General features: G+C 58.6%; 1 protein-coding gene and 2 long non-coding RNA genes across 3 annotated transcripts in view; 1 reads left to right on the top strand and 2 right to left on the bottom strand.

Moving 5' to 3' along the window:
* LOC110256659 overlaps positions 1–2194 on the bottom strand; it is a 67094-nt gene extending 64900 nt beyond the window's left edge. The window contains exon 1 of the long non-coding RNA XR_002338515.1: positions 1306–2194. This is a non-coding gene — a long non-coding RNA (uncharacterized LOC110256659). The remainder of the gene's footprint in view (positions 1–1305) is intronic.
* On the bottom strand, positions 5162–12155 carry TLX1 (T-cell leukemia homeobox 1). The gene is given in 4 exon segments (XM_021073100.1): positions 5162–6736; positions 8915–9116; positions 11178–11376; positions 11379–12155. Coding segments are annotated over 4 exon segments (1005 nt in total). The 5' UTR covers positions 11760–12155; the 3' UTR covers positions 5162–6513.
* On the top strand, positions 6712–7669 carry LOC110256711. The gene is made up of 2 exons (XR_002338601.1): positions 6712–6798; positions 7219–7669. It is a non-coding gene; the product is annotated as an uncharacterized LOC110256711 (long non-coding RNA).

Genomic DNA, 12508 nt, shown 5'->3' with positions numbered 1-12508 from the left:
AACAGGCAAGCTTGAGAACCCAGGATTAGATCTCAGACAGAGGGTAGTAGTTTAAGACTTTGATCCTTGAAGTAGAATCAGCACCACAGGAAGCCTGTTCTAAATCTGGAATCTCAGGCCCCACCCCAGACATTATGAATGAGAATCTACATTTTAACAAGGTTTCCCAGTGTTTCTTATATGCCTTAAAGTTTGAGACTGTCAGGTGCAATTTATATAAAAGAATACACCTTATATTGTATATAAAAGAGCCTCTCCAGGGACACTGTCCCTACCCCCATTTCCCCTACCACTCGGTGGGAGGAGGAAGGGCAGACCTTTCTCTCTTTTTTTATTCCAAATGAATACTGTTTAAAAGGTCGGCATAAGTCCCCCCCCCCCCAACTCTCTGACCTTCAGGCTGAATCCTCCTAACCCATCCCAGCCTGCTCCCTTATTCTCCAGCCCAGGACAGCCTCTTCCAGCTTCAGGTTTTGCACAGAGCAGATGGAAAAGAGAGGAAGGATTTTTCCATTCCTTTGTCTAATAAAGTGTGATTCCTTCACTTCTATTTTTAACTCTCTGCAGGTTTGAGTGCCCCATCCTGCTGACCCAGAATATGGAGGGGTGGAAGTATACAGAACCCCCTTCCAATTCTGGAGGGCTTCTGGAAGGTGGCAAGCCCAGGCTGGTGGGCACTGGACAGGGGCAGGGAAGGAGAAGGGCAAGGTCTCAGCGTCCTGGCAGTGCTGCAGAGTGTGTCCTGGAAGCGGGGGTCAGTCAGAGATGGAGGAAGCCCAGTGGACTACAGCGACTTGGAAACATTTTTCCAAAGCTGGGGGGGGGGGGGAGTAAAACCCCGGTGGACCTCTAAGCTAAGAGCTTCTTCCACAAAAAACGAGACATTCCTTGAGGAGTCCTCCCCAAACCCACAACTCCCCTGGATTCTCCACCCTTCGAAAAGACCCTGGCTCTAGGATTAGGCACTGGGTTGGAAGGCTGGCCCCACTTCATCCGCGTGCTCTTAGGCAAGTTGCTTAACTTCTCTGGACTTCCATTTTCCTTGTCCATAACGTGGATGAAAATACCACTTATGTCATAAGGTGGTTGTTAGGACTGTATTAATACTTTTAAAACCTAGTGTAATGCCTGGAACTCAGCAAACGCTCAATAATGTCGCTTATTAATGTTATTACCGTCATTCATTTCCACCGGGGCTGGTAGCAGCCGCCTCTGCAGTCCCCAAGCTCCCTCGCACCTCAAGCTCCCAGGACCTCGGCTCGAGGCGCCTCCCCACGCGGCCCCTAGAGGGCGCCCGGCACTCACTTGTCCGGCGTTTCTGTGGCAAAGCTCCAGGTCCCGCTCCCGCTTCTGGGTCTTCAGCTTTAGGGACTCGGCGACTCCCCCGGGCAGGAACTGAAGATATTTGGGCTCTGGGACCACAGCGCGAAAAACGTGAGGTGGCCGGAGCAGCTCCTACCAAAGGTCCCCCCTCGGGGCGGCACACGGGAGTGGGGCCTCGCCCCCTCCCTGCTCCGCGCGCCACCTCCTCGCACACACAAGGAGGCCAGATTGCCGTAGACTTCGGGGTGGCAGCGGCGGCCGCTGGGCCTTCAGGGCCTGGCTGGGGTCTTCGGTCGGCATTCAGGGTGGCCCGCAGCCCCCGAGCCCGGCCTCAGGCGCGTGGGGGTGCCGTCGCCCGCCAGAGCGGCGGGGCTGGAAACCCAAGCGCGGGCCTGGGAAATCTCCACCCCCCACGCCGACCGTCAGTTGAGTTGGACCCTCCTCCCTCCGGGCTGGGGGAGCAGAGCCCTCCGCGCGGTGGCCGCGTGGCAACCACCCACAGGCGCTTGGTGGGGTGCACTGCGAAGAAAACAGTGGGAATTGTTTGTGTGCGTGTTTGTAGCGAGAACGGCACACTTGTGGCTCGCCTTGTGTAACATCACACACCGCAGTCGTTGTATAGTTGGAGGAGGAACGTGAGGCTGTCTGCAGCAATGCAGGCTGTGAGTGAGAGGGTGTGAGTTTGTACTCATCCCTCAACACAAAGTGGGTTCCTATCTCTCCCGCCACTCACCGTGCTCCCTCCCCTCCATAGCACACGCCACCTTCTGAGGCTGCTCTGAGCTCCTTGGAAAATCTGAACTGGCTTGCTCTCACTCAGCCTATTCCTATCGGACTCCCCAGGATTAGGAATCCAGGCGTGGATGCAGGTGGGCGGTGCCAGGGGCCTACCTTGACCGACACTGGGCAGCGGATTCCAGCCTTGGGGGCGGAGGGAAGCGCAGGCAGCTCCTGTTAGTTGCCCAGGCTGGCATCCGGGGCTCCAAACTCTGGAGCTGATTGTAAAGGCCTAGCAGAGTGAGATGCTGCCTAGGAGCAGGGTCTGAGAGGCGATCTTGAGAAGTGTGTGAGAGGATGTAAGCAGAGCAGCAGGAATGGGGGTGGGAGGGAGCGGGGGCGGTTCCTCCAGCATCTGGCCTGAGGGCTCTCAGGGCAGCCCCTGGGGCCACAACTCCCCGTCACCGCCAGCGTGGCCTCTGAGTCCCAGCTGCTCCAGTTCTGCACAGCCTGGAGGGCCCCTATTTAATTGTCTCATACACCTGGAACAGACCTGCCCACCTGCAAGTCACTCACCCCATAAACAAGATGCCCATCTGAGTCTGAGGACGCAGTGGGGGCTTCACAAGGCAGTGCTCAGGCCGAGTCCACAAAGCCCCCGAGCACAGATCCTGCCACACAAAGCCGCTATTATAGTTAACAGGTTGAGCCAGATTCCCTGTGTGCCACACGGCGGCGGCACAGTAGGGGCCTCAAGGACCCCACCCCTGCATGAGTTTCTGGGCCCCAGAAGGCCACCACTCACTCAGCCACCCCGCTGAGCTGCACCAGGTCTGAGCAGGCTATAGGGGCTCATTCACCGAGGAATTTGGTCAATGCAGTCAGCTCACTCAAGCCAAAGAAGAAGCGGGACTTTCTGCCCAGGCAGGTTCCTTAATTCCTCTTCTCTACCCGCACCTCGACACACCATTATTCCGATAATTTGTTCCTTTTCTATTTTTGAACAGAGATGACCATTTCCGTCCGAAGCGGAGGCAAGCCTGGAGCTGTGAGCTTTCTGCTGAGGGTAGTTGGCCCTGACAGTGACTCTGGCACCCCCCTCCCTTCCAGCCTCCTTCCCCTGGGGACAGGGTGCGCGAGCCCCAGCCGCCATCCGGCCTTTCCCCGCCGCAGCCCTCGGCCGACGCGGGATTCGGCGAGATTCGGTCCCAACGAATTCCCGGCGGAGAGAGGGGAGGCGCGCGCCGCCCCTCGGCACCGAGGCCCCAGTGCCCCGGGGAGTGTGCGCCCCCCCGACGCCTCCCCCGGGTGGGGCTGCCTGGGCGCTTGGGAGGGGCCCCGGGAAAGCGCGCGACCCGGGCCAGTAGCGACTGCTGGGAGCGGGCGTGCGCAGGAGCCGGGAGCCGGGAGCCGGAACGTGGAGCCGGGTGGCCTCCCACGATGGGCGCCAGGGCGCCAGGGCTCGGGATCTGGCATAGGATGCCCACATCGCGTGAGTCCTCGACCAGCCAGGCAGGGTCGGAGAGCTGCGGGGCCGAGGTTGTGAGACCCTAGGCTGTTTGCGAAGATCGGGTGAGGTAGGAGATTATTTTGGGGAGGAGATGTGTTATGCCTAATTTTGCCTGCCTTTGTCTTGCAATAGGGGGCGAGGGAGTGGTGGGAAGAGCCGGACGTCAGAGCTGGTTTGGGGGGTGAGTTTGGGTGGGGCAGCTTTTTGCCACTCCTGCCTCAGCTCCTCAGCTGGGCTAGTCTGCAGCCAGCAAATACCCAGGAGCCTCCTGGTGCCCAGCTTCTTGAAGGGGTCGCAAGGATTGGGTTGGTGATTTTGGAATAGTGCCAGCGGCAGGCACTGAAGGTGGGTTAAGATGAAAATGGAGAAGACTGCACTGGACTAAAAAGGTTCAGTTTCAGCAGGAGGGGAGAAAGAGTCAGACCTGCCCGGCAGAAGGAGCTGAATTCTGCAGTTCCAAGAGGCCATTTCCAGATTTCGCTTCACCTGATACAGGATACTGCAACTGGTGCTAGTGGGAGATCCACGACAGATGTGACGTTGAGGCTGGAACTTTCTCCCCACGACCCACACACAGTCTGTCAGGGCCTGAGCTGGTCACTAGATGGGCATAAGGGGGGTGGCAGCAGGGAAATCCCTTGGCCCCAGACACCTCCCCTCCCCCCGACCCCAGATCCTGCTCCAAGGGGGCCATAGATGAGGAATGAATGAATACTGCCCATTCCCCATCCAGCTAAAATTTTCCCTTGGGCCTCCTTGGGTTAGAGGTTACTGTGCTTTGGCCCCATATCATAAGGCAGATCCAGGATGGCAGGCTGGGCCAGGATGAGGGACATTGACTCTGACGGTTTCCATAACTCTCCCCCAACCCCAGTCTGGGTGCACTGCTCTGCATACACAAACAAACTTTATACCCCACTCTCTTCCAGTTTTAGCCACAAAGTTCTCTCATTCTCCCATCCCAAAGAAAAACGCTTCTATCCTCACTACCCCAGGATGACAGGTTTCCCAAAGCTTCAACGACCTGGTCTTCCAGAAATGCAGGCTTAAAGTCAGTTTTGTGCTTTCCTACGATTGATCTAGCAGGTGGGGGGGCTAGATGTTATGAGGAATGCTGTGTACTGTGGCTGCGGTCCTGGCTGGAGTGGTCTGGGGCCTCTCTGAAAGTCCCTGGGAAGTCAGTTTTTCAGATCCCTCCTAGGCCTGGCTAGTGCTGGGATCTGGGAGGTCCTGCTTAGAGCACCACAAGAGGATCTACTGTGACTTGGCTACCGACTCAGCGTGTCCCAGTCTACGCAGCTTGCTAGGTAAGGGCCTAGAACCTCAAAACTCCCAGATGTTGATACTCCCACAACGTATCTGAACAGCCCACCTTAGACCCCTACCACCATGCACACCACCAGTGCACAACTGCAGCCACTTATACAGCACCATACACACTCACCCGCAGGGACAGTCACAAACAACGATCCACACTGCCCATTAATTCACTCCCCCAACTGTATACTGTCCCACACAAGTATATACAGTAAAACACATCTCACACATGATTACATTCACACGGTTATAGACGATACACAATCACAAACACATATTTAACACAAAAATAGATTCATAACAGAAAGTAATATGTACTCTCACAAACATTACCGTATATTTCATTCACAATCACAAACACTAGTAGGTGATTACACAACTACCCAAAAAGACAGCCACATTCACACATGGTCACACATACACATAACTACAAATTCATATGTACAATGGTAGTTTCGATTTGCAAATGAAGCAGAGCAAGCACGCACAACTGCAAACTGAACGCTTACAAACATTCATTATCAGTTACATGCTGATTGCCCACACCATCACAAACACACAATCCACACACCGAACTCTCACTCCCAAAGACAAATCCTCTCAAGCACTGGCTGTCCCAGAAAAGCCTGGTTCTCCCAACTTTCCTCAGTACTGCCATTTCTCCCCCCTCTTTTTTTCCTCTCTCCAGAGTCTATATGACCTGGGCTCAAGATGTCCCTCAAACTTAGACACCAGTGGCTGACCTATGTGCACTAGCCCACGTCAAGCCCAAGGAGCTGCAAGGTGCTGGGCTCAGCAAGGAGCAGGCAGCCTTGACTCCGGATCTGGAGGGTTTTATTTTTTTTTCCACATAAATTACACGAGCACTTTATAAAATGGTTACACAGAAAACACCTTATAAGTGCATAACTTAACCCCCCCCCCAAACAGGATCTAGAGAAATAGGCTGAGTTTGTGTGGAAACCTGCCTGTGCGTACCTGGGTTTGGCTAGAGTGTGTGATGGGGGCCTGGCAGGCCAAGTGACGCTGTTGTGGCTCTTGTGTGTGCGATGGTGTGTCACAGTGTGTTTGTGAGAAGTGCCATGCTGTTCAGAATGAATCTGGGTCACCCCTGGACTATGCCTGATAGTAAGGGTGAAGGGAGTGAAGGCTATGGCCCTGTGTGCGCGTGCCACCCTGCCATAGGTTCCCTGTGTGTGGCTGTGGAGTGACACTGGGGGGACAGTAAAATCACCTCTGTGCAGGCCTATGGGTATCTGTGTGTGACAGGGAGTGGGAAACAGAGAGGGGGGTTATCCCCAGGGCAAGTTTAAATGACAGCCCATCCTGTCATCTAGGGACCCCAGAGGCTCTTCTTCCACCACCTCTCCTGCTTCTCAGCCCCACGTTGAAAATCAGAATAAAATAAAATAGACGCAAACAGAAGACTCTGAACAGTTCCGCATAGGCATCTGGGAGGCGGCCGTGCATCCTTTTCCTGGGCGCTCTTCTTTTCTGTGGAAAAGAGAACGGCTGGCCGCCAGCCTGAGCGCTACCGCCAGGTTTGGAGGAGCGGGCGTTCCCCTGCTGTGTGCAGTCTGCGGCGGGAGAGTGGGCGAGAGTCCAGGCTCTCAGCTCGCCTCGGCGACCCCTTGGATGGGCCCGGGTCACTCACAGGCCGACGCCACGGACGTGACGCTGGTGATCTTGGTCGAGTCGTCAGACCAGGGCTGCAGGTTCTGCAGGGCGAAGAGCGATGAGTTGTGCACGCAAAGCGGGTCGGCAGGCAGCGGCTGCGCCAGGCTCTTCTGGAAGGCTTCTTGCTGCAGCTGCAGGAGGATGCGGTTCGCCTGCTGCCTCTCGGCTTCACGCTCCTCTGCAGTCTGCCGCCTGCACCGGAGGACAAGCCGTTATCGACGCTTTGGGGGCGCTCCTTGGAAACAGCCTGCTGAGTATGCTCCCCTTTGAGGCCCTCAACCTCAGCTTGGGCCCCTTAAATGCATTCCCTTATCTTGGGGATCCTGACAAAGACTAGAAGCCCCTTAAATGCATTCCCTTATCTTGGGGATCCTGACAAAAACTAGAAGCCCCAAAAATAGATGGGGGGTATCCCAGGAAAGCTGTGGGAAAACCTGCCAGGCCCAGGTAGCTGGGGCTCCCCATTTCCATGCAAAGCCCCACACCCTCACTAGTCCCGGAAGACACAGCCAGGGCTAGGGTAGCGTCTCGTCTCTCCTCTGCCCCGAGGGCGACCAGGCGCCTTCCCAAGCCTGAAGGGCCTTACTCTCCCCACCAGCACTGGGAAGAGGCAAGGGCCAGTGGACACGAGCTTTTCTGACAGACCCCTCTTCTCCCCTTTCCCTCTGCACCAGGCTTTCGACCTCCTGCGCTGAGCCCCGTGCCCTGCTGGGACTCAACGGACCAGCCGGTTTCCTCTGCGGCGGTCCAGGGAGGCAATGACTCACTTATTCCATTTAATGCCTCCCCTCCACCCCGTCAACTGAGATCAAACGTCTGTCTCTAAGGTGGACAGACCTAATGGGAGTCCCCGGGGCCTCCAGAAGCAATTTGTAGGCGATCGATGAAGCCGAGCGAAGCCAGCAAGGGCCTCTCCCAGCGGCGGCCACCGGCCTCCTTCCCGCCGCCCCTTCTAGCCTTTCCTATCTGTGTGTCTGTCTCTCCTCTTCTTCTTGCCCACATTTCAAACTATTTCTCTCCTTTTAGGCTTTGTGCTTTTATCTCCTGTTTTCTCTCACCCTACTCCTCCCTTCTCTCAGAATTTAAGGGAATTGGTTTGAAATTAAATAGAAAGTTTTAAACCTCCATTGCTTTCCTTTATTATACATAAGACCTCTTTGGACTGGCTGGTTTTCCTCTTCTCCCTGGGTGGGGAGTCTGTCTTCCCTCCACCTTGTGTATCGGTTTCCCTAAGCTTGCTACTCTGTTTTTCTCAGTGACCCTCTTCCCCTCCCCTAGGCTACTAGGTGGGTCTTGGGAACATACCCGCGCCCACCTCCCCCAGACCTCACTCCCTCTTTAGCTTTCCCAAAATCTGGACCTTCGTCCTCCAGCCCTTCCCCACTGGCAGGAATGTGTGTGGGGGGTGGGTAGCAGACTCGAGGGGCAGTGGCTTCCTTTGTGGCCACAGCGGCGGAATCCCGGGCAGATTCCTTGCCTTCATTCAGAAAAAGAGGAAACTCCAATTCCTTCCTCCGGCCCCAGGCCCGCCCCAGCCGGCGCCGGGGACTTCGCCCAGACTCTATGCTCTCCCCCCTGAGGTCTGAGCTAGCAAGAAACTCCTGGAGTGCGTGGAGCCAAGAATGCAGGCCAGAAGTGCAGGAGGGTGCAAGGGTGCAAGAGGGTGCAAACAGAGGAAGCGCCTGTGAGGGGGTGAATGAGTGTAGTTGTTGGTGTGTGACCAGAGAAGAGAAAGTCCTCTCTCTCTCTCCTCCCCCCTACACACCCATCTGCTCCTCATTGATCCCCCTTTCAGTGGGACCCTCCAAAACCCCGACGCAGCCGGCACTGATTGATTTTCCCCTTGGCGGGTGGGGGACCCGCTGCGCCCAGGCCTGACGTCTGGGGGAGGAAGGAGTTAGCAGGGCCCAGACCCACGGTCTGGGGCCCCAGACGCTCTAGCGGGAGCCCCGGCTGGGACGCAGAAGCAGAGCGAGTGCCATCCTGCCTCCAGGCTCTGGGACAGAGGAGGCATCTCTGTATGTATAAGTTTGCGCAAACAAATAGTCCCTTAGGACTCACTGATCAGGGAAGCCCGGACTGCGCAAATTGTGCTCAAACCCGGAGGTTTCCCCAAGCAGCGGCGGAGACGAGCAGCGTCTACACAGGCAATGAGTGTGCCGGCCAGAAAGCCAGAAAGCAAGACAGCCGGGGCTCTCCGGCCCCAGTCCGTCACTGGCCACGGTTGCTTCCTGCTCCCCGGGAGCCTAGAGAAGCAGCCCGCTCCTCCGAACCAGAATCCTCGGAAAGCGGCGAGGGAGGGAGCACCCGGAGAGAGGCCCGGAGCCCGACACTGCGCCGCCCGCAGCCACACCCGTCCCGCGCGCTCACCTCCACTTAGTCCGCCGATTCTGGAACCAGGTTTTGACCTGCGCGTCGGTCATTTTGAGCGCCTTGGCCAGGGCGGCGCGCTCGGCCGAGGCCAGGTACTTCTGGCGGTGGAAGCGCTTCTCCAGCTCGCATATCTGCAGGCGCGTGAAGGACGTGCGCGGTTTCTTCTTCTTGGGGGGCGTCCGATTCTGATAGGGGTGACCTATACGGCGTGTTACAGTGAAGGGTGAGAGGGCCACTGGAGCGGGAGACAGACAGACGGCAGAGGCAAGCGGCAGAGCGTCAGGAGGCGTCCCAGGCCCGACACCCCGCGAGTCAGCAAGTGCAGCGGCTAGACCCCAAGAGCGGGGCTGTAGTTCTCCTGTCAGCCCTCAGCTCCAAGCCCATGGCGTGAAATGGCCCCCACCCGCCCGCCAGGGCGACGCCGATGCTGACACCACAGAGGCCTCCATAGCCCTCGGCTCCCACGTGCCCATCAGGCACAGCACAGCCTCCTTGAGGGGCATGTCTGAGGTGAGTTAAAGGTCGCAGTCCCCCACCCCCACCGCATAGCCCCAGGCCACCAGCCTCAGAGAAGCTGCCCAACAGTGAGAGGCCATCCTTGGTCAAGGCTCTGGGTCTTGAGTCCTGCTGAGCTCCAGCAGACAGCAACATACACAGATGGACACATCACATACAACAGGGGCAAATTATAGATCTATACACTCAAACAAGCTGACACACAGACAAGCACAGGCACACAGACAAATGCACAGGGCGACAGCCATAAACTCCCTCAGAACCTTCTTCAGGCCTGGAGCAAGATTAGGGCAGGCTGTGGCTCCCCTAGGTAGGCTCCGTGGAGTACCATTCTGCCAGAGACCCAGGCCCAGTGGGCTCAAAACTGGGAGGCAGGGGGAGGAAGGTTCCATTAGAACCCTTTAAGACCAACATGGCCTGGGTGGGGGAAGTGGGAGAAGGCACTAACCGCAGCCTCCTCAGGCCTGAGAGGACTTGGGTTGGGTCGCTGGGGCCCCTGAAGTACAGGACCCTTCTGGAGGCCCAGAGCAGAATGGCTGTTGTGCTTCCCTCAGCCCCAACTTTGCCACAGATCCAGAGTCTGGGCCAAGGTTCCAAAGCTGGAACAGGAGCTAGCCCAGGGTCTAGCTCTAAGCTGCCTATTCCCCTTCCACCGTTGGGCCCTGGAGCCGCAGCACGGTGGAAGCCCCAGGTCGTTGTCAGTCAGCAGCCCCCTCTTGACTCTGGCTTCCTCTAAGGCCGGTCTGGGAACCCAAGCTCTACTTGTAGCTGCTTCCCAGAGGGCTTGAGGGCCTGGCCCGGCGGGAGGATGCTAGTCTCGGATCCAGGGAATGTTAAGGGCGGCGGGAGGTGAGGCCAGGGAAAGGGGCCCGCGCAGGAGCCAAAGAGCTCAGTGCCATGAGCGGAAGCGGGAGCGGAGGGAGAGCAGAGGAAGGCATGGAGCGGGAGGCAGGCGGCCACCGCCGAGTGCATAACCGTCCCTGGAGTTCTTTCGGCTACCAATCGATCGCGGGTCTGGCCAGTGCATTATTCACGCAGGAGGGGACAGGGCTGGGCCCAGAGGGGAAAACGCCGAGCAGAGACAGAACGGAAACGAAGTGGGCGGCTCCGCCTCGCGCTGCTACTGACCCGGACAGATGGAATCCGCAGTCCGGGAAGAAGGGCCCGCTGGCTCTGCTGCTTTACTCCAGCTCCAGGCCTCTGCCCGGCCCGGCAGCGCGACGGGCACTGGACCTCGGAGCGCGAAGTGTGTGTGTGTGTTTGTGTGTGTGTTTGGGGGGAGTGTATGTGAGGGGGACGGGAGATGGGGAACCTGTTTTCCTTTGCGTCTGTTTCTGGGGCTCGCCGCCTCGGCCAAAGAACGTCTGCCGGGACGGAAGAAACAGTTCACATCGCGCCCTTTTCTCCGAGATTCCTGAGCCCCAAATGCCGGCAGAGGGTAGTCCCGAAGCTATGTATCCCTTCCCTCCGCCTGACCGGGCCCAGGGACTCCGGGGTGGAATATAGGAGAGCTTCTCAGAGAAAGGGTCCTGCGGGAGCGACGGAAAGGGGCCCAGGCTGGGAGAAGTCTTCCAGCAAGTCGAATCAGCGAGCTTACAAATGTGGTGGGCGGCTGAACTTGGGGAAAGAGCCGAGAGGAGCTGAGTGACCTGGCGCGCAGAGGGGGCTGCGGGGAGCCGGGCCGAGCGAGGGTACAGCAGAGCCCAGGCCGCGGCCAGGCGGGACGCGCGCCGGCCGGACTCACCTGTGAACCTGTCCTTTGTGTATCTGCGGTTACTCTCCATCCAGGGGAAGGTGAGGCCAGTGAGGTTGTTGACCCCCGGTACAGCAGGCACAGAGGGCACGGTGGGCAAGCCGGTAGCCAGAGGTTGGGGGTGGGCCACTGCTCCAGCTAGCGGCCTGTGCGCGGGCACCCGGATCACACCCGAAGCGCTCAGTGCCCCCCGCCGCCGCCACTCCCGCTGCCGCCGCCGCCGCCGGGACCGGGACCGCCCGCCAAGGCCATGTTCATGTTGTAGGATCCGGCCAGCGGGCCCATGCTACAGGCGCCGCCGCCGCCGCTGCTGCCCGCCGGGCCACCGGGTCCACTCGGGCCTCCGGCGCCATAGGCTCCTGCGCCCCCGGCCCCGGCCCCGGCCGCGGGGCCCCCGCCGCCGTAAGGGTAGGCGCCTCCAACCAAACAGCCAAGGCCGTATTCTCCGTCCTGGAGGCGCGAAGCGGGCCCCATGCAGCCGCCCTGGTCCGGGCTGTTGAGGATCTGGTCGATGCCAAAGCTGATGGGCTCCGCGTGGCCCGGGTGGAGATGGTGCGGACCCAGGTGCTCCATGCTGGCCCCCGACCCCGGCCCCGCGAGGGGCGGGGGGCCTGGGCGGCGGCACTCGCTGTGCTTGCTTGACTCGGGGGCAGCGCGCAGCGGCGCGGAGGCGGCAGCGGCTCCTGGCTGCGTGGAGACCCAGGCGAAGTGCGCAGAAGGGCTAAAGTAGGGGGGGAGGGGAAGGAGAGAGGGGGCGCCGTATTCCTCCCCTCTCCGCTTGCTCCTTCCCCTCTTCGGCTCCTCGCTCGCTGTTGACTCTGGGACATCAATCACCAGGCGAAAAAGCCCGGTGCGAGCTAGCCTAGCCGTTTCGGCCGGGTCTCTCCATTGGCTGTGCGCGGAGAGGAGCGGGGTGAATGACAGCGCGGGGGAGGGGCGGAGAAGGGGCGAGGGAAGCCTGGAGCCGAGGCAGATGTAGGAGTCAGAGACGGACGGAGGAGGACGGAGGGAGTGAGACCGAGCTTCAGAGAATTAGTTCACAAAGAGAGAGAAAAGACGAACTAGAGACTAAAAGGAGAAAGAGAAAGAATAGGAGGCTGCCACTTCCGAGACCAATAGACAGATGGACCCAAGGAGGTGGAGGTCAGAGCCTGGCAGGAGCCACCACCCCCCTCAGTTAGAGTTGGGTGGAGGGGCCAACCCACCAGGCCTCTGCGGAAGGGGTGTCTCTGTGCTAGCGGAGAATCTCCCCAAGGGCTCAGCCCGGAAGCACCTGTCAACTAGAGGTCTTACTCCAAGCTTCAGGTTTGGGTTGTTAGAAA

This window comes from Sus scrofa, chromosome 14 (genome assembly GCF_000003025.6).
Source record: "Sus scrofa isolate TJ Tabasco breed Duroc chromosome 14, Sscrofa11.1, whole genome shotgun sequence".
Classification (NCBI taxonomy): domain Eukaryota; kingdom Metazoa; phylum Chordata; class Mammalia; order Artiodactyla; family Suidae; genus Sus; species Sus scrofa.
Note: the sequence above shows the minus strand (reverse complement) of the source record. Positions and strands in the feature narration are given on the sequence as shown.